Genomic DNA, 25724 nt, shown 5'->3' on the forward strand with positions numbered 1-25724 from the left:
CCCAGAAACGGTTGCTCTGCCGGGCGCGAGGCTCGCTGGACGGGCCTTCCAGAACACAGTCGCAAAACCCACCGTTCGCTAAGGAAACCTCCAGGTCCCATTTCGGATCTTCGGACCTCTGATTTCGGAGCGAATCAGAAGCTCGGAGTTCGCAATCACAGACCCCCATTAAGTTCTGGCTCGCCTGTCATTCCTCGAAGCGGTTTAGCAAGTTTGGCGGACCCCCGGGATGAACGTCTCACCGCAGGAAAAGCAATGGCACTGTGACCACTGCCCATCGGTCTTTGGGCGCCTGGACCATCTGAAACGACATCTAATAACTCGTGCGTATTGGATTTTGCTGATGCATCATATTGAGTGTGGGTGGTGACTAACTTCGCTAGATACGGCCGTAAGGAGCAACGTATGCCAGTTCTGCGGGGCTGTATTTAGTCGAGGGTATGTGGTATAGCTGCAAAAACATATTTGTTGGAGAAATCTCGCCAAGGGAGCTGCTGACAGTCATCCAGGGATGTGCTTCGGCGTCACTGGAAATCATGCAAAGTCCGGGAAGAAAGGGGCGAAGAGATTCCAGAAAGCCAACGAGGTGGGAAACATAGACGCGCCTGTGACAGTTGTGCAAATATCCGAAAGGCCTGCAATGGTGAAATTCCATGCTCAGAGTGTATTAATCGCGCACGAATATGCACTTATCAACGACTTGATGAAAGCGCCGGCACCTCTATCCACACTAGTCAAGCCGAGGGGAGCAAAACTCCACACGTTAACGAAGGAGAAAATCCATGTATCCCTGAAGATGGACGAAGTTGGGACCTTGGACTCCAAAATTTCTATCCAAGTAAGGAATCCTCGCAAATTGTTTACTCGCGCAATCGATATGGGACTTGATTCGGTAGTATCTTCCCTCTTGGTGTACGTATCCCCTGATCGATGCCAAGCTGGGGTCTGCCTCAATCAGCCCACCCTAGGACAGACGCCTCTTCACTGGCATCCATTTATTTTTGTCCCGCAGAAGATGAAATATAAAAAACCAATCCTTGTCAAGCGGTCTGCTATTTCATAAAATAAATAACCTGACCACGACGTCTGTTCGAGAGAATCTGGGGAAGAATCGGAAGAGAGTATGGGAGATACTTGCATTATCTGATTTCGCATGACAATTTCATATCTTGAAAATGTCTAATGTTATTGAAATGTCTATCATAATTCGATTTATAGTAACACAGATCCTGTACGCCGCTCATGGCTCGTCGAGATAAACTTGCATGACTCGGTGGCTTATGCTTCATGCCCAAAAATTCACGGGCCGCTCATTCATACATCCAACACGCTTGAAAGGTGAATAACAAAGTGGTCTATCCAGAACACATGATTTATTCTGGGGAACCGCAGGTGAAAACGCCGTGAACGGTGCCGGCATTGTACTTGTTGATCTGGAAGGTTCGAGTTAGTATTAGAAATGGGAGGAGAAGACAATAAGGTCACTCGTTCGAGGACTATGGGCTGTGTGCTTACAATATCATCAACACTGGAGTAAGTTCCTCCAACCAAAATGACCATACCGATCAGGAAGACGGCAAGGTTGACCAAGCTGGTGACGAGGTTCTTAGGGTCGCGCCAGCTGCCCTCCTTGAGGAGCAGGAACCACATCATTGGGGGGGAAATAGAAGGTAAATCCAGAAATGAATAGCGACGAAGAGATCGAAAGCAAATCATTGAAGAATGGAATCACCTCGGCAATAATGAATGCAAGGATGGTACCGACAGTGATAACAGCCAACCAGGTTAACCAACCAGTCTTGGTGTTGATGAACCGGATAGGCGAGTTGGCGAACATACGGCCGTGGACAAGACGTCCGAAGACAACGGTATTGATCGAGCCGGAAATAAAAATAACAGGTAAAGCAACTCCGAAAGCAATACGGCTAACCAGATTACCGGCGGAGAGCAGGGCAGGGCTACCGACATCCTGGCCAACGAAGGCGTAGATGAGAGCACCGGTAAGGGTGTAAATAAAGATCTCAATGAGACCAAGAGCCCAGATTGATTTCACATAGTCGCGGGGGGGTGTGCATTTCATCCATGAATGAGAATTGGCAGAGCGCAAAACTATACGCGAAGACGATATTCGACACGGAAACAAAGGCCTCGGTGAAAGTGATACCCTCTTTCGGCCAAGCAGACCAATCAACAGCCGCAAGACCACCGACTTCGTGACTAGATTCAATTCCAGTGGCAATAATCGTAATACCAATAGCGAGAATGATCGAGGCGAAGTCAATATAACCTAGGATGGCCATCTCGGTGAAACTAGGAGGGACGGCGAGTAGAAGGAGAATGATCGCAGACACCACACCGAAAATCACCGAGCAGATTTCGCTGCTGGTAATGTTCCGGAAGGCAATAGTACCAGTAAGACAGTGGGATCCGGTCAGGAAGAGCAATTGGATAGCCAGCATCCAGTTCACAAGCTCAAACCCGAACCGAGGGCAACCCAGCCGCGCTCCCATCAGCCGACCCGCATCGGCATAATGAGCAACCTCGGGGAAAGCCAGTTTAACCTTTCCGATGATATAACTGGTATAGATGGCAATAATTCCAAGGCCAACGGTAAGAATAACACCAGCCACCATTCCGAGGGTCGCGAATGAGGAAGGAATGGACAAACTTCCCAGCGCAATAGCCTCGACAATGAGGACAACGGTAAGTCGCTTCCACCCAAGACGGCTGAACTTTTGAATACCGCTCTCATAGACATGGCGGTCCGCCTCGTTCATATATCCGACCTTGATATCTCTCTCTCCAAAGTCCTCGGTGGGCTGCATCTTCTCCTCATCGCGATTGGGGGTGTCTTCAGTCGGAGCAGTCGGGGCCGTGCTATTTTCCGGCTGGCCACGATGGCCATGAGATATCTCGTCGTGATCCATATTTGAATTAAAGGATAGAGGTGGGATGGAGGGACGGAGGAGGAAGGAAGAAGGCCGAAATATTGTTAGGTGAAAGGTGTGTTACAAAAAGCCAAGCTTCGCTTGCAGAAGTTTTGCTCAGAGATCCAAACGCTTATGACGGACAAAGCTCGGAATTTCGCCGTCCAAAAATTTCAGGCTTCCGGAGTGGCTTGAAACCCTATTCGGAATCCACCCGAGAATATGATCGTCTGATCGAGCTGCTTGTTGAAGAGCCAAAAAAAAAGCGGTGGACAGTTGAGAAAGTAGGCCTAATGAGGCGGGGGAGTTATGATCAAGTTCTCTGGGGAACACCAGGCTTATTGTACCATGCGAGATCCCCGGGGTTTTTATGTAAAAGAAATTCCAGCATCGTTCAAAAAAGTGGGCGATGACCGCATCTGGAGTCAAAACAGAGCAAGCCCTAGGATGGATAGACCCACTATCTTCTTTTTAGGGTTCTCCGGGTTAGCGTTCGGCGAAACGTAATAAATCCCGCCTCAATTCTTCTTGCTTCTCGGCCCGCTCCAACCAGCCAGCCCCGGTTGGCTGATTACTGTTTCTCCTCCTTCTCCCCTCGTTCTGTTATGCCACCTGGCGGAGTCGCCCCCCCCCTTTGCCACTTTTTAGGATGAGTGGGGATTCTTTGGATCATCGACCCATGATTCGTGCTCCCCACCGAACCTTCAATGGGCGCATTAGGGCGTTGGTCTATGCAGTTCACGGGCCGAGTCTGGCCGCGAGGCATTCCGAACAATGACCTTGGACGTTCCCGGGGAAGGTCGTGTGGAGAGAAGATGGAGAAAGACGATTCCGGGGATTCCTCGCGATCTCCCTGTTTCTTGTACCTAAAAGGCATTCGTTGGGCGCTAACTTCCCGTGTTTTGCCATCATCCGGAGTTTCGAAGGGGTAATGGGGAGTTTTGAAGGGGTAATAGAAATACATTTGACTTCTCCGCGTCGAAGCCACCCACCTTTTTCTTCATGGAGCCCACCCCGTACCCCATCAAATGCCCCAGAGTCCAGTCCCCCCCCTCTCTCCGCGTGGAGCGAAAGAGAAAATAAAATCCCTCTTGAGGAGATTTTGTCCATTCCTTGTATTGGAGGTAATTACTAACTGCGATCTACGGTTGAGGCTGTTCGGATAGACTTCCAGAAGCCCATCGTACCTCTCGTCTCGGCACTCAACCACCAATACCCTCTGGAATTGCACGACACCAAGAATGAAACTAGGAAATCCTGCTCTTGGCAATGATAATCTCATCAATTCGAACACGAGAACCCCATGAATTTTCATTTGCCAGGATCGCCGTCTCACCTCCCGCCCGCCCCCAACATACTATGAGACATGGGGGAAAGCGATTTTCTCCTCTCCGTCTCCATGTCTCCACTCAAAGCAGTTCCCCCATTTTATTTCGGAGCAAATCATGCAGAGGGATTGTTCAGCTGGCGATGTCGGCGGTTCTCTCCAATTTTTCCAAGTACCGATAGCGCCGAACAAGATGATGCCAAGGAAGGCTTCTTTCTCGTCATTGACCGCTTGGGAGTTTTTCTTTTCTCGCTTTGCCGAAATTCATGGTCAATTGAGTGGTTTCTTTATCTCAAGCCATTGAGGTAGGTTCTCTGTTGTTGATCTCGGGTATGGATACTCGAGTCTTGAATGATGATCGACAGTCAATTCGGCTACACGCGGCGTCAACTGCTACTCCGGGAACGGCTGTTCGACAAAATCTTCGAATGGATTTGACCAAGTGCATTAAGCCTATTTTGGTCGGTGAAGACGTAAAGTGCGCAATATGCAACTTAATCCTTTTCCATTTTCAAGAAGGTGCTGCGACGAGGTGCCAGTGTCTTTCTAGGTACTAAAATACTAAATAACAACTTGAAGCCGATACATGTCACCTCGAAATACCTTTCCTTTCCTGAAACCAAGTTGGAACCTGACATCTTTGATGCGATATAGTATTGAGATACATTTTTCAGATCGATCAAATTTGCGCCCATCACACCGTACACACGTTCATCATCATTGATGTATACCACTAGCGCTAGTAGTAGACAAAAACCCATCCCGTCCACCAGTGTCGTACTGGAATTAGACGGAGTTGAGGGTATCTGTCACCCCATTCTAGCAATTCTGTTAGCATAGTCCCGAGTCGGGAGATCCACAGATTGTATCAATTGCTCACGGTAAGACAGTAGGCTTTACAATTGAGATCATCGCCGCATTCCCTCAAACAGTGTCCCATCTTCGCTACGCTAGCCCCAGTATCTTCGAAGAGGGCAACTGCGCAAGAGGCGCCAAGAAGGGCGAAAATAGCAGCCAAGCGCATTTCGATGGCTAAGCAAGCGCGTGAACGAGGATTTGAAGGGTTCTCTGAAGCTTTGCAGAACTTGAATGAGATGCGATGGGGTGGGACCTTGGGGTTGGATTGACAGGTAATACGTAGATCAAGATTGAAGATGGCTCCAGGACGTGTCATATAGACGTGAGCAAATACGTGGGGTTCAAGTTATTTATCGAAGCTTTTGTTCTCTCCCATTTTGTGTATTCTTCTCCCTTGGCAGGGCCTGGAATGTTGAGCTTTTCCAACTAAACTCTCCAGTCGGTTCAAAACTCTGGGCGAAACTCCTCTACAAGGTTGCAACAGAAAGAGCAAGGTCACTACTAAGTGATTAATATTACGCCAATAATTTACACGAGAGGAGATGGCTCTTTGGTCAATACTTGCGACCAGAATATGACAATTGATTGGCTGCCCGGGGGGTGCCCATTCAACGCGTCGCCGCTCATTCTTCCTTAACCTCCCTTGCTGAGCGGCCAGCGACCCAATCCCAATAAATACCCACTGCCGTGAAAAGGCCCATTACGCCCTCGAAAGGAGCAACGTCGCGCCATCCCCCGCCAGCTTGATGAAATACAAAAGCAGCCAGGAGTCTACCGGGAACAGAAACGATCATCATTGGGGTGTTGTTTTGGTACGCGGCGATCGTGTAGAAAGATCCCAGTGAGAGAGACGTTAGACTGCATACATAGTCAAGTAAGCATCACCCTGTCGATTAAAATGTGGGGGCGGGGGAACTTGGAGACTTCGGGACTGGTGGCGCATACCTGATCGCTTGTATTGTGCCGTTGCTGATATCCTTCAGCGGGGAGTTTGGGAAAGCCGCGGCTGCTGACGGCCAGAACAAGGTGAAGATACCGCTGGCTACGAGTGGGATCGCCTGCATGCCGAAGATATACTGTGAGGGGCGGAGACCCTTGAGGCTGGAGAAACTTTCAGATAACATCTTTTTGGAAGGAAGCTTCCAAGTTGGTCGCCAGTGAGTTGCGTGCGGAGTTGAAGCGGTTCTAGTGGGAACTTCCGGTTGAAGTTAGTCGTAGAGTCAGCGCGGTTTTCCAGGTAACACAACCCACTAGTGAAGTCCCGAGGTCGGGGGCCAAAGCTTATTCCAAAGTCCAAGGTTTGTACAATTAGTGTATCACTACCTAAGTACTAGTAGCCCTGGAGTATTTAGTAAGTACTAATCTACCAGGTACCTATCTAGCACAAGACGAAGATGTCATAATTTTCAAAGAAAGAAAACAAGAGAATTAAGTGGAGAATCTCCTCTTCGTCGTTATAATGATGGGACTAGCGAGATGTAATCATCAAGATATACTGACAACTTCGCCAGACCCTGAGTAGGATTGAACATGGTATTGAAATCATCGCGATAGGAACATAGAATCCACACTATCATATACATCCCCAATGAAATTCTCATAATTCATCCAGGCAACATTATCCACCGAGCCCGGCAGATTATTCGCACTGAAATCCATTGAATCCCAAACATTCGGCCAAGGCTCCAGCAGAATATTCGGCGGCATTACAGCTGGATCGAGCTGGCCAGCAGCGAGATCATTCTGGATGCTCAGATCATAGCACGGCGTGAGAGGAACGTGGACTTCTCCGGGGGCCGATTGGAGAGGTTGTTGCATGGGGATGGGTGGCGGGGCCTGGTGAACTGGTGGTTCACTTGGAGAGGCACTGCCGAGCATTTGACGCTTGTGGGCTCGGGCCTGGTGCATTAGTTTTTCAAGAGGTTTCCAGAGCATGCCGTGTTGTGAGTCGGCGATTGCGAGGCTTGAGCGGTGATAGACTTGTTCTAGGACGGGCCAGTGTCGGGACATTGCTTCTGGGTCTTTGCAGACGCATAGCTCGGCTAATGCGACGGCCAGGCCGTGCCACGGTACCCACAGGGCACCGAACCACATCCACTGTGCGGTGGTTGGGTCGCTGTAGGATTCTTGGACCTTGGCGAGGTTGTCTACGGCGAGGCTGAGGAGGGCGTCGCCTGGTACGGTGGGAGGGACGAAGTTGCGACTTCGAGATATGGGTCGGAGACAGCCTAGCTGGAGCCAGCCGTAGATTGTCGTTGCTGTTCGCTTTGTATACAGTTGGAAAGGGGATGATTCTGGTCGGCATCCGCTGAGTAATTTTGTGACTTTGTGCTGGAAGTTGAGGAGAATTTGCTGTCTGGAGCTCATTTCGTCGACAGCTTGCTCGATGAAATCTGTATAGGCAATCATTCTTGCGACGGACTGTGCTGCCGCTGTAATCAAGGTCAGGGTGAGATCAGTGAAGCTGCCCTCGGGCGGTTCTTGAATTGGAACATTCATGTTGAACCACATATTCTCGTCATTGATGTTGGAAGGCGGGTGTGAGTCTAGCCAGACGGATTGCATCATCGGTTCCGAGGCTCGATCCAGCGAGGCCGAGAAATCTAGAAGTCCAATGCATAACCAGCAACGGCGGCGCATCTCTCGTTCGAACGGGTTGACTTGGAATGGCGGGTCCCGCATGTGAAGACACAGTGCTTGGCCGACACGGAGCGCCATGGCTGACATTGTCCAGACACGGCGACTTTGATCCTGGCAGCGGGCAGCAAGCAATGACAGTAGATATGCTTGTAATACAGTCAGTTCATTAGTTGTGACGAAATCCGATCTCTGTAGTGCAGCATCTGTTTCCGCTTGGAGACAAGCTGCCGCTGTTCTTTTATCGAGGCCGACCAGCAACTGACACTGTGTGTCGTCGATCGTCACTACCGCAGCGTAGTAGACAGCCCATGCCAGAGTGGCTGGGGCGTGGTGATCAGGTTCATAATCCAGATATGGCTGGTCATCGCGTAAGAAGGCCCGGAGCGAGGGCCTATGTAGGACTTTGAAAACGGGGTCGACATTTCGGATATAAATCTCACACAAGCTTCGGCGAGCTTGGGGGGTGATAGTGATGCCTCGAAACGACTGGGGTGAATTGCCAGTACTTTCTGAGCCCTCGGAGCCAATGACAGAAGCACCCATGTTCGAAGGACGTCGAGTATCATCTTCTATTTCCAATCGATCGTCAAGAACATCACGAAGCTCTGAAGTCTAATCCTCAAAGGAAAAAAGTCAATCGGGAAGCCAATGATTTTAGTTGTATCACGACAGGGGGCGCAACATAAATTAAAGTGCTTACCTGATGCATAATGTCTTCCCAGAACGAGCTACCCATGTAAGAAGTCGATTGACGAGGCCGATGTGGCAGAGTCATTGTAAAACCAGTAGATGGCTGTGAATGCTGATCGCGCCAGGCGGCCTCCTGCTCCGGGATGTTTGTCTGTAGTCCATGCTCCACGGTGGAAGTGGATTCGGTGCCAGTGCCCGTGCTGGGCCCAGTAGAAGAGGAGCCGGTGACTGGGGCACCATCACGCTCGGAGGCCACACGCCTGAGGAGTTGTTCTAGCTTTGCCACTCGATCTGCTAACTCTTTGTCGGTGTTGGGTGCCCGCTCAGGCGGCCTCCTTGTCCGACCCCGCGGTAAACGTGCTCTCTCAACGGGGACGCAAACGAAACCCAGGCGCACGCAGCTGGTACATGGACTCAATTTGTCACATTTGACCTTGCGCTGACGACAAGCTTCGCAACTGAGTCGGACTTTTGGTGCTGATGATCGAGATTGAGATGGTGTGCGTTCAGGCTTGATCGCCGGGTCTACCTGGTCCTCCATGCCTGGCAGATCCACGACACCCACGGCAGGGTGGATATGAAAGATAGCTGAATGGTAGGAGAGGAATAAAAAGAAGAAGCCTTTATAAGGTATTTCCCCCCCTGAAAGTGGGTAGAAAAATTCCGTAAATCTGCAGGAAGAAAGAAGGCTTACCTGACGACGAAGTCAGGCTTGGCGGCCCCCACGAGCTTATTGGTTCCTCACAGCCCTGGAGGTTACCCTAAGGATTTAGGGTAGTTTCATGTACTGAGGACGGGGATCGTTGGATTATATAGCTAATGACTGCCAGTGAAAGATAGAAGATTGAATATAGATTGAATATACTAAGAAATAAAAACTGAACTACCCATCCCTCGAGATTTATGCCTTAACCATGAATCCATATAGAGTGTTGGAGGCGTTGATATCACCCTGCCCCGCCACCGTGCGATACACCTGCCTGCAGCTGCCTTGAGTATTAAAGAATTGTACAGTAGTAGCCCCACGAGATCCGTGCCAACTGATCTGCGCGCCTCTCGGGATAACCACGGCGTGACAGGCTTGTGGGGTTGACCCGGTCCATTTCTGGTTTCCGGCCCTGAGTTCCCACGCCCCAGTGGCTCCGAGAAAAGCAGTCAATGAGGTCAAAGTAAGCAGCTTCATATTGGTTGTGTAAGATCAGCTAGACGAAATAGATTGCTTGAGAAGCAGGAAGTTAGGAGACCGTCGGAGTAACGAGAGGGTGCGGCTTACTTTTGTCTCAAATAGGGTTTGGTGAGGGGAAACTCGAACTTCAAGTTGAACAATTACTAGTAATTATTCTGGAGGGCACAAGTGGTTTCTCGGCCATCTACTACAACCTACTTGTTTTATATTGTCTAACACCTGGAGGACTCGTGTTTCACTGATGTCACCACTGGTGTAGAATCATGTGCAAGTACCCTACACTCACCACGGTTCTGAACAGAAGGTCGGCTGATGCATGGCCCTCGCCAGATCCACTTTGGATTGGTTGGCATAACGAAGCAGTTCCAGACCGATCTATAACATTTAAGGTATTCTCATCATTCCTAAGAAATTCTTCTCGATCTCATCCAGTTCAGTTGAAATGTCATGATATCGAGTGGTTGGAGGACCCTGGGCAGGTCGGATTTCTAATAGAAAATGTTTCATATTACTATTACAGAAGAAGCGAGCCTTAACCCAGAATCTTCAAGCCACCCTTAGTCTTGCCAGACTTCTTCACGCCGTCTTGCTTCACCTTTCCACTCTGGTTGCCTCCACGGTTTCCACCTCCATTCTTCTTCTGGTTCTTGTTGTTCGAGACCGGCTTGACCTCGGTCGTGGCTCGCCGCAAGAGAACCGGATGCGAACCAATATACTTCCCTTGCATTTCTCGGGCGGCCTTGAAATAATCGTCGCCGTCGCTGAAGCTAACGAATCCATACCCTTTGCTCTTTTGTGTGCGCTTTTCGCGAATCACTCGTGCTTTTTGCACGGAGGTGTATCGTGCGAATGCCTTGAGCAGCGAGTCGTCCGTCACCTCGCCAGCAAGGTTACCCACGAAAAGCCGGAAATGAGCAGGGTCCCATTCAAGCAGAGTCGTATCACTCCAATTTTGACCGCCGCCGGAGCGCTGCACTGTTTTCTGTGACTCGGGCTGGGGTAGTGGGGTGCTGGCGGTGGTTGGAGTTGCCGAACCCGTATAAGTGCTGGTGGTAGTGGTTATCGCAGGCTGGACCCCATCACGACGCTTTCCAGCCGCTGCCTCGTCGCCCATGTTCGAGTATGCACTTTGCCATTGGGCGATTTGGGCCTCGGTCTCGGCATCTACACCAGCTTCGTGGCCACGACCACGACCAGCACCGTAGGACTGATTGGGCGTGGAACCAAAGGGGTTCTGGATGTGGGGGACGGTCGGGCCATAGCTGTTCTCATTATAGCCAGTTCCGGCGCCGGCGCCATAGTATGAGGGGCCACTCTGATAAGAAGGTTGGGCTGGTTGAGCTGGTTGTTGGTAGTAGTTTCCATAACTGGTCGCAGGCGCAGCATATCCGGGATTGGACACAGGTGGTGCCGAGACGACGGGGCTGCTGGTGCGATTGGTCTGGGTAGAAGCTACGGAGCGTGGGGCAAAGGCCGTGAAGGCATTGTAGCCCGGCTGGCGGGTATTGCCTCCTGGCTGGGCAGCATTGGCGGATGGAGGAGGACGAGCCGGAAGAGAGGAGGGAGTCTGTTTGAGACCTGGAGGGGGTGGATAGGACATGATGAATGGACAGTCCACAAAGAGAGACGGTTGAGTTGTGTGTGCAGAGTAGCAACTGCACGTACGTACCTTCAGGACCTGACTGATATGACAGTTAATCTGCCAGGCGTAACACCTGAAGTCCCGATCGCGTGGCTTGGATAGAGTGAATGGAAGAGGAAGAGGAAGACGGCGATTATGTAGACCGGTCTGACGCAGATGAAGATGGAAGAAATGAGGGATATCGTGATGTTGGAGTAGGCGATAGTCTTTCTTTAGACTTCAGTCTTCAGTATTCAATTCACCATGCGACCCGACCGCCCAAGAAATTTGATGTCAGGTGATTTCCTAAGAGTAATGCAGCCGTAATAATAAGGCCACAAAGTATCGATAAGGCGATAAGGCAAGGCCAGGCAAACTGGATGAGTCAGCAGAAGTTACATCATGCTGACTGAGCAGGTAGCAGCAACCCCCACCCTAGGCCGGATATGGACTAGTGGGGATATCGGCAACGGAGCAAGTTTCTCCATCGTCGAAAGTCCCCGCCAGAAGGGTTCACCGATGCGTGGATGCGGTGCTGCGGTGATTAAATGCGCGGAAATCAACTACTTTTTTCTCTGGTAGTTCAATGGACCGGATTTCCCCTCTGCGATCTCGGCTTCACGGGGGGGGGGAGTTGACTTGCGTTAGCTATGGCAACCGTTTGAAGTTCCGCAGCTACCTTACCTAGGTAGTTACCCCTCCATGCCCCGCGTTGATGCAGTCATTTAGTATAGTCATGTATAGTCATGTACCTTGGATATGAACTATAGCATATCCTGCAAGAGGTATTCTATTCATGTTTGATCATTATCTCTAGTATAGAGGAAGTATATATGAAGTAACACTCCTTGTAATACTGAAAACCCCCAATTGACCCGAGGATGAGGGTATTGATCGGGTCGGATAATGATCGCTGCCCCCAACCTCCGAGAACAGAACCCGAGTGGGATGACCCTCACCGGAGCAGAGTCGTCCTGGACCGGATACTTGGCGCTACACCGGACAAAGTAATGGCCTTGTAGTTTCGACGGTTACGCCTCCACTCCCAATAAGCTAAGTCACCTAAATGAACCTGGTTCAGAGTGGTGACCCCCCCCCGTGTCCCACCAGATGACGGAAGACTTGCTCCGTCACCCGGTTGGGCTCAACTTCTCTTCTTTCCCCTCCATACTTTTATCCTCCTTCAACCCTCTCTCCTCTTGCTTTCCTCACCACTTCTCATTTCACATCATTCATCATGGCTGATCAAGCTGTGTAAGTTAATCTCCTTCTCATCCTCTCCTACCCTATACAATTCTCTCCCACCAGTTTCATCAAGCTTCCCTTTACTCCCCTCTCCTCCCCCTCCCCCGCCATCGTCAACTTCTATACCATGATGATTTCCCTGAGGATTCCCGGACAAAGAGTCCGCGAGCTTCTGTGACCTGTGAGAGGCCCGGCAATTGCAGTCCAGCATAACCAGCCTGACTGCAATTCATGCCAGCGCATTATCTACGCCAGGAGCTCAGAGCTCCGCCATCTTCGGAATCACTCGGGTCCCCCCTCCACCAACATTTTCCCCCATTTCCCCTTCGTTCGCGGTTTCGCGGCTATTGACAAGAGAATTATGTCGCTGACGATAGCGCCCGTCTCGCCGGCATCAATGTCGGCGCTCCGGTGCATCATGTTCCCAGTGCTGATTTCGGTCTCATCGGTCTGGCCGTCATGGGCCAGAACCTGATTCTGAACGTTGCCGACCACGGCTTCACCGTTTGCGCGTTCAACCGTACCACCTCCAAGGTTGACCGTTTCCTCGAGAACGAGGCCAAGGGTAAGCCATTCTGAATATTGCCTATTCTTTCCACCCCTTCCCTCTCAGGCTCTATGAGAGGGACCGCAAGGTGCTCCTCCCCAGACCCGGTATGCTGATATTCCCTAGGCAAGTCTATCGTCGGTGCCCACTCCATCCAGGAGTTCTGCGCTAAGCTGAAGCGCCCCCGTCGCATTATGCTCCTGGTCATGGCCGGCAAGCCCGTCGATGACTTCATCGAGTCCCTCCTCCCCTTCCTTGAGAAGGGCGATATCATCATTGACGGTGGTAACTCCCACTACCCCGACAGCAACCGCCGTACCCGCTACCTCAATGAGAAGGGCATCAGCTTCGTCGGCAGTGGTGTCTCCGGTGGTGAGGAGGGTGCCCGTTACGGTCCTTCCATCATGCCCGGTGGTAACGAGGCCGCCTGGCCCCACATTAAGGATATCTTCCAAAGCATCTCTGCCAAGAGCGACGGTGAGGCTTGCTGTGACTGGGTCGGTGACGAGGGTGCTGGTCACTACGTCAAGATGGTTCACAACGGTATTGAGTACGGTGACATGCAGCTGATCTGCGAGGTACGTTCCTTTTGCCCCACTACGCCCACAGCTCTGCAGCAATGCTAATCATCTCTGCAGGCCTACGATATCCTGAAGCGTGGTCTCGGCCTCTCTGGCAAGGAGATTGGTGATGTTTTCGCCAAGTGGAACACTGGTGTTCTCGACTCCTTCCTCATTGAGATCACCCGCGATATCCTCTACTACAACGACAACGACGGAACTCCCCTCGTTGAGAAGATCCTCGACAAAGCCGGTCAGAAGGGTACCGGCAAGTGGACCGCCATCAACGCTCTTGACCTCGGCATGCCCGTTACTCTGATCGGCGAGGCCGTCTTCTCCCGCTGCCTGTCTGCTCTCAAGGACGAGCGTACCCTTGCCGCCACCGTCCTCAGTGGCCCCACCCCCAAGTTCGAGGGCGACAAGGCCGCCTTCATCGATGACCTCGAGCAGGCCCTGTACGCCTCCAAGATCATCTCCTACGCCCAGGGCTTCATGCTCATTCAGAATGTGAGACCTCCTCCCGGCGGATTCGTCCGTCTCGTTTTTAAATCCTGAACATCACGCTAACTACTGATAATAGGCCGCCAAGGAGTACGGCTGGAAGCTCAACAAGCCCTCCATTGCCCTCATGTGGCGCGGTGGTTGCATTATCCGCTCCGTCTTCCTGAAGGACATCACCAACGCCTACCGCAACAACCCCGACCTCGAGAACCTTCTGTTCGACGATTTCTTCACCAAGGCTATCACCACCGCCCAGTCTGGCTGGAGAAACGTTGTCAGCAAGTCGGCTCTGTGGGGTATCCCTCTGCCCGCTTTCAGCACTGCCCTCAGCTTCTACGACGGCTACCGCACCAAGGACCTGCCCGCCAACCTGCTGCAAGCTCAGCGTGATTACTTCGGTGCTCACACCTTCCGCATCAAGCCCGAGCACGCCAGCGAGACCTTCCCCGAGGGCAAGGACATTCACGTCAACTGGACCGGCCGTGGCGGTGATGTGTCTGCCTCGACCTACGTGGCATAAATGCCAGGCTGGGGATAGAAGGGTAAAAAATTGGGTTCAATGTATTTAGATGCCGCATGAATGGAACGTTACGAACTATTATTACAACAGAGTGTTGCATAGTAGCAGTAGCAGTAGCAGTAGCAGTAGCAGCAGTAGTAGATGTAAATGTATATTTAGACTGACTAGATTCATGCCTCAGGCATATATGAGGTAATCGCTGGAGACCACGCTAAGCCTAATCAGGGCATCCCAAGCAACGTCCCATCGCACCTGCCATCTTATCGGGCCTCTCCCCTCCTGCCTCCCTTCCATCATCTTTTTGGGGGCTCTCGTCTTTTTTCTTTCTTTTCTTTCCCTCCCCCCCCCCGCGGCCGTCTTCTCTTCCAAGGAATTGGGATTACCCAACTTTCCATCCTAGAAGGATCATTCCCTCGTCCGCAGACTTCCTTGCTATATACGGGAGGTCTGGTCGAGAGCTCCTGCTGGGTCAAGAACTCCAATTGACACCCGTTTGCGTCGCATGAGCTGAGCTCACTGTCGCTCGTCATTACAGGTGAAAAGGCACACCACCTTCTTTCACCTAAGGATATCCTGAATCTTTCCTGTTCCTGTTGTGGACTTGGGTGAATCACACCGCCCGGCAATCACCGTCACACGCCGCATGGCGGAGAATAAGCGCCAGGGTTCCGGTACCAAAGGCTCTCAAGGTTCATCGGGTAGTGCATCTGGGTCCGGAATGGCAACTGCTATGGTACCCATGGAGACTGCTTTGAGCGGCGCAATCGGTGCTCGGTTAGTGCGACCTCGTTACCAGATGCTGCGCTGGCACAAGCCAGACTGTCCAGATCCCCATGTTCATTGATCATGCATCTTCCATTGTCTCGTGTTTGCTCCGGAGCTGACCATACCTTCTTCTTTACCAGTGTCCGCATCACAACAGCCTCACCTACGCCCTCTACCTTTGAGGGTGTGCTCTTCACAGCATGCCCGATCACGAACCTGGTCGCCATCAACACCAACCCCTCTCCCTCGCCCACAGACCCCAAACAGGCCCAGAATGGAGACTATCATGTCATCCCTGTATCTCGCATTCAGTCATTCCAGCTCCTCACTCTCATCTCTTCGAATTCCTCCGAGTCCCCCTCCTTCACCGATGCCCAACCGCCCATTCAGCCCCTCGATCCCCGTGCCCTGAAGTCGCGCGAGGCCAAGGCCATTGGTGATGCGATGGATCGTGAGGCGCGTCGGGGTAAGGGTGTCACCCGTGAAGCACAGGAGATCTTCGACGCTTTCAGCCGAACAATGCCTGCTCGTTGGGATTCTTCCAACATTGTTGTTGCGGACGCCGTTACCATTGCCACTCCCTATCGCGTGGACGATTGCCGCCCACTGGTCGAGGGTGATACGGCTGCTCTCGCTCGAGTTCGCAAGGTGGTAAGTCAAATATATTGCAATATTTCGAGATGGCGGTGACTCTTTCAACGGGACATAGGCTAACGGAATTGGGTAAATAGCTCGAGATGGAACGGAAAAAGATCGAGCTTCGGAATGCTAGCGCCACTATCGGATCAACTAGTACATTTGCTCGGGATCAGCGCAAAGGCGGATAGATTTGCTCGACTTCACAACTCAACTTGACCCTTTCAAGATCGGGTTTGCGTTGATACGACGATACTTGCTTGTCGAATTTGTTCCTTTTTTTACGGTATCGGGTCATAGGTGACATTTAGATGTTATCTATATCCTGATTTACACTTCCATGCAAATACCCCCAGGGTGAGATGATATTGTGTGGCTCATGATAAGAAAATTCTCCTCACAGGATGAATCCGGAGGAGAGAGATTACTTGTGCGACCATCACGGCCGCCTGTCTGCCAAAAATGGCAGCAATGTTCGGAATCAGGTACAGGAGCAACCACTGCTCTTATTTATGTATCGATGTGTTGTTTCTACTCAATCTAGAGAATATTCGGGATGTGGTGACATGCACATCGTTCTTTGACTTTTTCTATTTTCCTCTTTTGTTGGAGCAAAGAAAGGGCCATAGGAGATGGCTTCTGGCTTCCTCTTAGTACACTTTTGAGGGAAATTTAGAATATCCACTAAGTCAATTGCTTTCAATCTACAACCCCAACGTACTTGGATCGACCGTCGAACACGGCATTATAGAATATCCGATGATAATAATCCAATTCAAGATGTAGTAAAAGACAAATGCAAGCCTCGCTCAATACAAAATGAACCAACTTGGAAGCCACCAAAAGATCTAAGATCAAAATGCACATCAACTTCTACTCTAATTCTCACCGGAGGCCCCCCCAAGGAATAACCTCACACACAGTACCAACAAACCCTTCCAGTCCCGACATAGCAGGAACGGCCGCAGCCCCAGACGCCGGAGTCGACATCCCAACACCTGACGACGGTCCCATCGTGATACCAGGCATGACCAAAACCCTTGAACCAAGTTCAATCCACTCCACAGACGTGACAAGAGCAAAGGTAATCTTGACATCTTCATGCAGTGTCTCAGATGGCACAGACGTGCCGTCCTTTCCATCGACACCATTCCCCGTGGCATGATTTGGGACAACTTTGCTAATATCTGTCGCGGATTGCCGTCGACGAATCCCATTCGCACCATTCACTTGAGAACCACCACCATCAGCCTTCTCCTGTCCCGGGGAGGGTGAGTTATCCCCATCAAAGGAGAAAAATTCAGGCTCTGACGGCGATGGAGGTTCCGAGACAAGTTCGTCATTCGCACCGGCCAACGCCATACTCACTACCCGGACCGTCGTCCTAATATTGGCGATATATGCGATAGCATTACCGCCCAGTAACAGCGGCGGCGAGCTCGGCGCCGAGAATGCAGAGGCCGGGAACGTTGCCGTGAATCCAGTGTGAAAGGGCAGGGACAAGGTCGAAGGGGGCCGGGGGAGGAACGAATCGCCTGCCGGGTGAAAATCCGTCAAGACCATTCCCTTGCGGATTCGGCTAATGCGAGGCATATTGCCTTCCTCGGGAGGCGAGGCGAGGACCTCGATTCCAATAGTTCCGACCTGATCCTGTTTGAGTCTGTGGACGGGGAGTCGGAGGTCGCGCACGCTGACTACTCGAACGCGTTGCCATTTCGCCTGGGCGCTGGGGTCCTTGGCTGGAACGCTTGCTGCGAATGAGGCTGGGAATCCGGCCGATGGTCCGGGCCCGCTGCTACGGGAGAGAAGACTGAGGGGCGTTGGTTCCTTTTCGTTGTCCGCGGTTGTGTCGACTAGGATTGGGCCTAGGGTCATTTCGTCACCGATGGCGATGCTGCCGTGTCGGACTAGACCGCATAGTACCATTCCCCTACTCTCGTTGCCCTTATCGGTGGATACTGAGTACACCTTTGATGGGGGAATGGCGAAGACTTCGTCCACGTCGAAGAAGTTGGCTTTTGTTTGCTTTGTGGCCGTGGGTTCGGAGAGACGGTGTGTTCTTTGAGGCGGACGTTCGGGAATGGGTAAGTAGCGCATGAAGGCATGCAGTTTGCCAATCCCGGTGCCATCCACGGCACTGGAGAGGATTATTGGTACTGTGTGAGGCCAATCTCCATTTGAGGCTTTGATGACCTTTTGGACCTCGGCCCGGTCCGCAGTGCTAACTTGATGTAAATCGAAGGGTTTGTCGGCTGCAGGCGTTGCCGGTAGTACTGCAGGCTTGCATCCTGCGGTCTTCAGGGCCGACAAAACTTTGGCGAGATTCTCCCGAAGACCAGTTCGAGATGCCACGTCAAGTTTCGTGATGACGATTAGCACGGGGACCTCGAGCTTTAAGCATAGAGTGAGATAGGCAAGGCAGAGGTCGATTTCGGAAACTTGTTCGGTGCCCGCTTCAGCCTCTGTTGTCTCTGCTCCGCAGTTCGCTGGAATACAGAGCAACACATAGTGTGGCGCCCAGCTGACTAGCCCCCGTAATGTAGATTTCATGTATCGCACGGATCCTGGAAGGTCAGAGACGAAAGCCAGGCGACCACCGCGCGAAGCAGCATGGATATCATTCCATGCTGCCACATTCCCAGACGCATAATTTATCACAGCGGGCGGTTCATCTGCTGCATATCCAATGAGCTCCTGTGCCACGGAACTGGTAATTCCCGATGATATCTCGTGTCGATGCTTGAGTAGACTTAGTCGACTTGAACCTCTGCCGTTGTCGAGAGTAGAAGAGGTCAATGTTCCCAGTAATGAGGACTTTCCCGCTGTACTAGGTCCCGCTATTGATATTCGAATTTGCTCGGTATGTGAAGATTCCTCTTCCAAGACGGAATTGGCCACAGGCACTGCCTTTGATGTATCGTCGGTATTCTTCCTTGTCAGGGCCGGGGAGAGGTTGTAAAAATCAAGATCGGGGCTGACGAGAGCTTCTGCAACCCAGAGGTCTTCCTTTTGGGTTTGGGCTGATTCTTGCGGCGTGGTTGAGCAGTCTTCTGCCCACTCGCATTTCCCGACAAGAACCCTGCGGAGGATCTCCACCTTGCACCCGAGACTCGCAGCCATGGCTTGTAGATTTATTATACTCTCATCAAGTTCACCTTGAGTGAGGCCCACAAAGGTTCCATCATCGGCAACTCCAATCTCATACAAAGCGCCTTGGCTTTCTTCAAGGCCAGGTAGCAATCGAGCGGGCTTGGTAGGCAGTGTCGTCTCTGGAAGGACTGGAACAACAAGACTTGCAGTAGTAGATGAATGAAATGGCGATGACTGCTGCAATCGCCATAGTAATTGAGTTGTGAGCCCTTGCAGCCGTTGCTGGCGACTCTGGCTGGACTTCGCTTGCATGGGCCGCGGGGTAGTCGCATACTGGAGTGGAGATGGCGCCTGTGAAGGTGGTTGCTGGCTCCCAACGGCCGTACGACAATGATAAGAGCCTGCGACCACGTGGCCTGTTGACATGGAAATATATGGCCGTCGCGGGCGGAGTAGCAGATGCAACTTGTACTCAGTAGGACCCTCTTGGGGTTCGGGCTCTAATTTGGTGATTCCATAGTCGGACAGGAAGTCTGCTTCTGCATGATCCAGAGCTGTACTGGATTTCGTCCGTATTGATAGTCCTCTTCCACTGGCTGCGGTGATCTGGGGTGTCGATGACCCAGAAGTCGACCACGGGGAGGAAACCCGGGGAGGGTCAGGGTCGTAGGTGAATATGGATGCCATGGCAGCACTCGGTCAATCACGGATGTAATTTAAGATTTTTTTTCACAACCTCAGACGGGTAATAAGATATGTAAAGGTATTCGATATCCAGATATATGCCAGCGATGTAATTGGAGGACAAACGGCATTCTTGCGCAAAATGAGGTGGTTGACAAGTTCCGAGTCACTGCGGCGCAGTTGACTTCACTTGACTGCGTTGAGTCACGTTCCTGCCTCAGGCATCACGTGGCCCGGAGTGGACCAATTGGATGAAGGCACGAAGTACTTACTAGTACTAGTCTGGGTATGATTAGATCATATTCAAAAATATTTATAGGAAATGTAAACTGTACCTAGGTACCAGTATCTATTCAGTGCTAGGGTCACTCTGCCGGCTAAGAATACTAACTAGTATGTATATGTATTGCCAGTGCTCTTCAGGGCTGTGGACCCAGCTAGAGTGGGGACGATTGTGGAGGCTATTAGAAACGGATTCCATGGTTTTGATACTAGGACTACTTGAGGTTATTTTATACTAATATTGTTTCGTTCCAATTATTAAGTAAATTGGACTTTATCTTGAACGTGTCATTAATACCTTGAGCAGATATTGATAATTAGAAATACTCCACTCTTACTCCATACTAGTAGTAGGTATTCAATCTAGTAATGAGTAAAGCCAGGACACTATTGAGTGGACAGGGAGTGCATTAAAATCCGTGCCGACTACTTACTAACTTGAACCTTGGAATATAGTATTCGCCCAACACAAATACAAGACAATGATTTCCGGTTACCGTGAGGCTACTGCACCCCTCTCTTACAAAGACCCTCAACGCACTTATTTCCATAACAACAATTCTCATCAGCCAGACATGGCCCATCATCCTCATTACAGCTAGGCCACTTTTCATCGGTGGGTCGACATCTGGTCGCCGCACAATATCCCGAGCAACAGCCCATGCCACTCCCAAAATCACATTGGGCTAACATCAATTAACACTTTCGCCTTTGCCTATCGGTTCTAGTTCAGATACTTACCGTACACCCCAAGACAGGTTGCTGTGGGCACGCATGTCGTCAGAACAGTCGAGCTGGGCGTTGTGAAGGTCGCAGTGGTGCAGTATTCAGTCCCAATACACGCATCACTGTCGCCACATCCCGGTGCACATTTTGCCGCTGCGAAAATTTAGCCAGCTACTATTCAGGGGTCAGAATAGATACTACTTACTGCTTAGACTGGTAAAAGAAAAAACAGCTAGTACCTTGAACAAGTGCATGGTCAATGTACTTGCACTACTACTGGTAGAAGTTAGGTGTGATAGAAAAGGATCGTCACGAACTTGAACTTGTTGGAATAGGGCTTCAAGTTCAAGTTCAGCCTTGAAAATTGAGCGACCTTGATAACTAATTCCACTGGCAAACCCCTCCTCCCGGGCTTATATACTACTACTATTATTTCGCTCAACAACGTGAACTCAGCCCACGCCTGCCCAGGTGGGAAATTCAAAACTTGAAATCGGGCCTGACCACTGGCGGTCACTTGATCCAATGCTGGTCTCAGACATGGATATTTGGATACGAAGGACTTGTCAGTGTAAGCTTCTAGCTCATGGCTAGAAGTAACTTGACCCCTTCCCCACTCGAATAGATTTTCATTTGTGGGGTCACTCACTACCTTGGAACACATTGCGCGATCTTGGCACTGGAATACGAGCCAACACGAACATAGGCGTGCTGTTCGCCAGCGGTTTAAAATTGAGGCTGAGACATTGACAGCCAATATAGTTCTTCAGGTAGGTTCTCAGGTTTCCAAGGTTTTGTCGACGCACTACTACTAGTACTACACCTCTGTCATGCTGAAACAGTGGACCTGTCTAGATAGATATTTTCCCATACTAGTAATAAATTCCTGGGCAGATCATCCCATCTGACTTCAAGTTCTTGAAATACTAGGTACCTAGGTATATACCTACTATCTAGAACAGCCATATAGTAAGCTAGTAGGATAATACTAGTACCTACTAGGTATGTGATGATATTTGAATGATAGCAGCTGGATTAAAACTGCTACTAGTAGTGGGTTTAAGATCTGTTACCCAAGTACCCAAGTCCGAGTCTCGGCGGCGAATAACAGAATTACCCTCTAGTTGACCTGGAGCATGCGCTCAAGCTCGTCCGAGTCGGATAACTATTACCTAGTACTAGGTAGTACCAGTCGGCTTTTAAAAATATGTAGTAAAAGTACTACTAATGCAGAGTCTGCATACTTAGGTGTTTGCGAAGGAAACCTTAGGTCTCTGTAGTATTTCATATTGGTACCTACTAGTAGGCATCTGTTTCAGTTTCCTTTGGTTTAGATTACCTGTTCAGGTGAAAACTTGAGGATTGAAAAGGAAATACTAGTACCTAGGTAGTACTAATGCAAATATAGAAGCTTTTCATCTATACCAAGTTGTAGTATGTATAGTATTACCCAATATTTTAACAAGAAGATTTCTATTTTGGTAGGCCCAGCCAGTGGGGTCAGTAGACCAATATACAATGTCGACTCACTCAGTCATCGAGTCTCTTCCCGCGCCTTTACATTTGCCCTGCGCAACATGGATATTGCGCGCCGTCGTGCGTGTGAATACAGCTCCGCACACAGAACACTCTGCCTTGGCGACCACACCGGACTTTTCGCGCTGGTGTCGAAGTAGATTACTAAATGTCGAGAACTCCCGACCATTACAGCCGTGATCCCAGCACTGCGGTCTTGGTCGCGAGCTCGAAACATGAAGCTGCTGTTCTTTGCTTGACGCGGTGTTCGCCGAGTCGTGGGAATATATGGGATCGTGCATCATTGAAGATGTGTGAGAGCTAATCGAGGAATGGTGAGAGGATCTAATTATGTCGGTTAGTATAGAGTATATCATAGGGCCTGGTGGGTCTACGCACGGAACTGGTGGTGCTTCCGGAAGATGATAGTATGGAGGCTGACCCATCATATTATAAGGGGGAGAACTGCGGACAGAACTGTTAGTCTGTTTTCCCTGCATGATGCAAGCCAGATGAAGCTCAGCAACATGTTGCGGGAAGACTTCGAACTTACGAGGTCATGAGAGGTTGATCGGGCATGTGCCCAGCAGCTGAATGAGGAGGAAAGGGTCGAGGTATGGATGGGCTAAGACATAAGTCAGCTCGTTTCCCTAGTAGTCATCCTGTGGATTTCCTCTGTGTTTTCAGGGGCTTTGCGCACCTGCGAGATTGAGGTTGTCGTTGAGCGCTACCAGGCGCCGTGGAAAGGTATGGTGATGGTGTCGGGAGCTCTTGGTGGTAATTAGGGACAGGCCCGCCGGCCTGGCCGCTATAACCGACTGGGTATCCAGTTTGGGGATATGGCTGTGGAGGCGGGAACTGTTGATTCATGTTCCCTGGAGGCGATTGAAGCGGTTGAAATGGGCGATTGGCCCAGACATAATCTAGTAGTGGCTTGTCAGTCTCAACTTGAGCTTCTTTCGAAATCATGCCTCCTCTCCGATTCAAATTTTCCTGGGGAAGACAGGCCTGTCGTCTTACGTTGAGAGTGAGGCTGCATTGGGCCAGCGAAGTATGTATCTGATGCTACGGACATAGGGTATGATGTTATACCAAGGCCGCTGATGGTTTAGCAGATCCAGTCAATAAATGTATTCTAGCTCGAAGAGGAGGGAGTTAGAGAAATATAACTTACCTTCCTTGGTCATCAGTCAATTGTTCTTCACAGCCAACACTGTCAAAAGAGGGCTGAACACTCTGTCCAGAGAGTGGTGTATCGGAATGCAGGATAGAAGATGGGATATTGGTGCTCGATTCAAGCGAAGCCGTTGAATTATGGGGGCTTTGTAGAGAGTTTGAAAAGTTTTGCGTTGACTCTGAGTGGTTTTCTACCGCTGGCGCTGGCGCATTAAATGTCCAAGTCGCCGTTTGGGTTGGGAATCCTTGTTGGTAGCTTTGCGCCTGCGCTGACTCGATTAAAGAGATAAATTGAGCGTTTAACTGCGAGGCTGATTCTTTAGGCTGGTCTTCTTGGTTCCTGGGGTGAATTGAAGAATCTGATGAGCAAGAATCTTCGAACGACATGAGGAGTTCATAAGGGTCATAGACCACTCTAGACTACACTGGACACACGATGGGGGCCAATGGGGCCAGAAATTATAGGGGGAGGCGTGATTAAGTGACAGTGATAGGAAGGAGGGGCGGGATTTGAAGGAGAACGTACAGTGGTCGCAAGTCTGCCAAATATCTGGCGGGCCTAAGGTTTTTGATTCTTGGAAAATGTCAATCGGGCGACGTACGGGCGCGCCGATGAGTGTTTAAAATAAATCTTCAAACAAGATGGGCAGGGCGTTACAAAAGAGTCCCCGCAATCAATCGATCGAATATCCAGTTGGGTACCTTTTTCCAACCCGGTTCCACCAGAGCCAACACCATAGCAGGACTTCTAGAACGTCTCTACCAATGGGGGTGTTCGCGGGCGAAGAAGTGGCACTTGAAACGCACTTGGGTTGGTGTAAATCCCGACTCATTAACCCTTTATAGCAATCTTTCTACGCACGTATGCTGTAATATGCTGTAATCATGCCTATATGATATAGCGCGGGAACGAAAAAGGACCGTAAGATCCAACTGATCTTCGACCTGTGGAGCGGTGCACGAGAGCAAGCAAAAACAAGGGCTTTACATGTATAGTGGAGAAGGTATTTTTCAAGCCCCCACAAGTGACATCGGACTGTCCGTTGTCAGACCAAGCCCTACCCATAGCTGGTAAGAAGCTCGAAAGAAATTGGATCTGGGGCCAGGGCGTATTGATCCTTGAGCAACATAGGGGAAAGCTTTGGGTCTGGGTAAAGTGGATTTTTAGCCCCAAAGAGCAAATGGGGGCGCCCCATAGGAGTTTGGGGGCCGAGACGCCGTGGCTGGTAATTCTGTGATAAAAAGTTAGTCGTACCGGAGACAGGCCGTCATTCGATGATCCATCAAAAGGAATCTAAATTGGTAAAAAATGGAAAAATAGAAAAGGAAATTGAAAAAAAAAGAAAGATGGACGGAACATAAGAAGTAAAATAATAAAACCATAATAATAAATTTAAATTAAATTTAAACTAGCCAAGCCTGGATTTGGAAACCCCCTTTTGGGAATGGGAAAATCTGGTAGTAAGACTTTTTTCGGGCAGAGTGTTTCGGTCCTTCATTTCCAATTCTCTGGCCCCATTCCACACGAACGCGCCGTTAGAAATATTGGGGCCCGGGATGATCAGAACTATGCCCTAGGCGTTGGTGGCGGAGTCTTGGGAACTTGTCCAAAGCCAATCGGGCTATGTCTCAAAGCTGGAATTAGCAATTTTCACGGATAAGAAGCTTGTGATCGCCGAGAATACATGATGGTGCGTAAAAGAGCTGCATCTCCGGGCATGTCTTGAGTTTGTTGCTGGCTGGCTATTCGGTGTTTGATGGCTATTCGGTGTTTGGTTCCGGATCTCAGTAGATCCAGCCTTGACCAAGTCACAAGGCATCAACATCTTGGGATAAGGGTAAAGCCACGGCCCTTTTAGCCCTGGCGCTCCTTAGACAATGAGCCATGTGTTTGTTGCGTTAAGCCGTGTAACGCCGACGAGTGGAGCCAGGTCAGAGATACCCAAAGTGCCGGTAGCGAGTCAATGACCGAAAAGAAGGGCCTTTAAGTAGTCAAGTTCGACGTAGCGAACAGATGAAGCCGCCTTAGCGTTAAGGATGGATAGATTTGTCATGAACAGGAATGGTTCCGGGGATGCGGGCTCCAGGGATGACTCGCGATCGACCGGATGCTCTCCACATAGAAGGATCCCCTCGACCGCGCGGTGCTTTTTTGGCCTGTTTCTGTGCATGGCACACCCCCGTCTCCGTGCTCACCCCGTTGAATCACTCGTGCGGTTCTTTCCGAC

At 50.5% G+C, this 25724-nt stretch overlaps 9 protein-coding genes across 9 annotated transcripts; 2 read left to right on the forward strand and 7 right to left on the reverse strand.

Moving 5' to 3' along the window:
- Positions 1-1373: 1373 nt before the first annotated feature.
- Positions 1374-2927, reverse strand: N7533_005344 (uncharacterized protein; the record flags this gene model as incomplete). Its single annotated transcript, XM_057101994.1, is given in 4 exon segments — positions 1374-1433; positions 1516-1629; positions 1646-2109; positions 2165-2927. The coding sequence occupies 4 exon segments, from the start codon at positions 2925-2927 to the stop codon at positions 1374-1376; spliced, it is 1401 nt and encodes a 466-aa protein (XP_056961624.1).
- Positions 2928-5735: 2808 nt separating this feature from the next.
- On the reverse strand, positions 5736-6236 carry N7533_005345 (uncharacterized protein; the record flags this gene model as incomplete). The annotated part of the gene is made up of 2 exons (XM_057101995.1): positions 5736-5970; positions 6058-6236. 2 exons carry the CDS (start codon positions 6234-6236, stop codon positions 5736-5738), a joined length of 414 nt encoding a protein of 137 aa, XP_056961625.1.
- A 418-nt stretch (positions 6237-6654) lies between these two features.
- Positions 6655-8983, reverse strand: N7533_005346 (putative C6 transcription factor; the record flags this gene model as incomplete). The annotated part of the gene is made up of 2 exons (XM_057101996.1): positions 6655-8364; positions 8453-8983. 2 exons carry the CDS (start codon positions 8981-8983, stop codon positions 6655-6657), a joined length of 2241 nt encoding a protein of 746 aa, XP_056961626.1.
- A 1177-nt stretch (positions 8984-10160) lies between these two features.
- Positions 10161-11228, reverse strand: N7533_005347 (RNP domain protein; the record flags this gene model as incomplete). The annotated part of the gene is made up of 1 exon (XM_057101997.1): positions 10161-11228. One exon carries the CDS (start codon positions 11226-11228, stop codon positions 10161-10163), a length of 1068 nt encoding a protein of 355 aa, XP_056961627.1.
- A 1258-nt stretch (positions 11229-12486) lies between these two features.
- On the forward strand, positions 12487-14622 carry N7533_005348 (NADP(+)-dependent, decarboxylating phosphogluconate dehydrogenase; the record flags this gene model as incomplete). The annotated part of the gene is made up of 5 exons (XM_057101998.1): positions 12487-12503; positions 12872-13059; positions 13168-13619; positions 13680-14132; positions 14182-14622. The coding sequence occupies 5 exons, from the start codon at positions 12487-12489 to the stop codon at positions 14620-14622; spliced, it is 1551 nt and encodes a 516-aa protein (XP_056961628.1).
- Positions 14623-15265: 643 nt separating this feature from the next.
- On the forward strand, positions 15266-16214 carry N7533_005349 (anticodon-binding domain-containing protein; the record flags this gene model as incomplete). The annotated part of the gene is made up of 3 exons (XM_057101999.1): positions 15266-15396; positions 15528-16038; positions 16119-16214. 3 exons carry the CDS (start codon positions 15266-15268, stop codon positions 16212-16214), a joined length of 738 nt encoding a protein of 245 aa, XP_056961629.1.
- A 694-nt stretch (positions 16215-16908) lies between these two features.
- Positions 16909-19800, reverse strand: N7533_005350 (uncharacterized protein; the record flags this gene model as incomplete). Its single annotated transcript, XM_057102000.1, has 1 exon — positions 16909-19800. One exon carries the CDS (start codon positions 19798-19800, stop codon positions 16909-16911), a length of 2892 nt encoding a protein of 963 aa, XP_056961630.1.
- Positions 19801-20583: 783 nt separating this feature from the next.
- On the reverse strand, positions 20584-21059 carry N7533_005351 (uncharacterized protein; the record flags this gene model as incomplete). Its single annotated transcript, XM_057102001.1, has 3 exons — positions 20584-20765; positions 20821-20958; positions 21011-21059. The coding sequence occupies 3 exons, from the start codon at positions 21057-21059 to the stop codon at positions 20584-20586; spliced, it is 369 nt and encodes a 122-aa protein (XP_056961631.1).
- Positions 21060-22331: 1272 nt separating this feature from the next.
- Positions 22332-23883, reverse strand: N7533_005352 (uncharacterized protein; the record flags this gene model as incomplete). Its single annotated transcript, XM_057102002.1, has 6 exons — positions 22332-22665; positions 22720-22785; positions 22874-22945; positions 23021-23243; positions 23341-23420; positions 23495-23883. The coding sequence occupies 6 exons, from the start codon at positions 23881-23883 to the stop codon at positions 22332-22334; spliced, it is 1164 nt and encodes a 387-aa protein (XP_056961632.1).
- Between the last annotated feature and the right edge of the window lie 1841 nt (positions 23884-25724).

This window comes from Penicillium manginii, assembly GCF_028828005.1.
Source record: "Penicillium manginii strain IBT 31320 chromosome Unknown utg000004l:1.0-7231830.0:1.0-7236170.0, whole genome shotgun sequence".
Classification (NCBI taxonomy): Eukaryota; Fungi; Ascomycota; class Eurotiomycetes; order Eurotiales; family Aspergillaceae; genus Penicillium; species Penicillium manginii.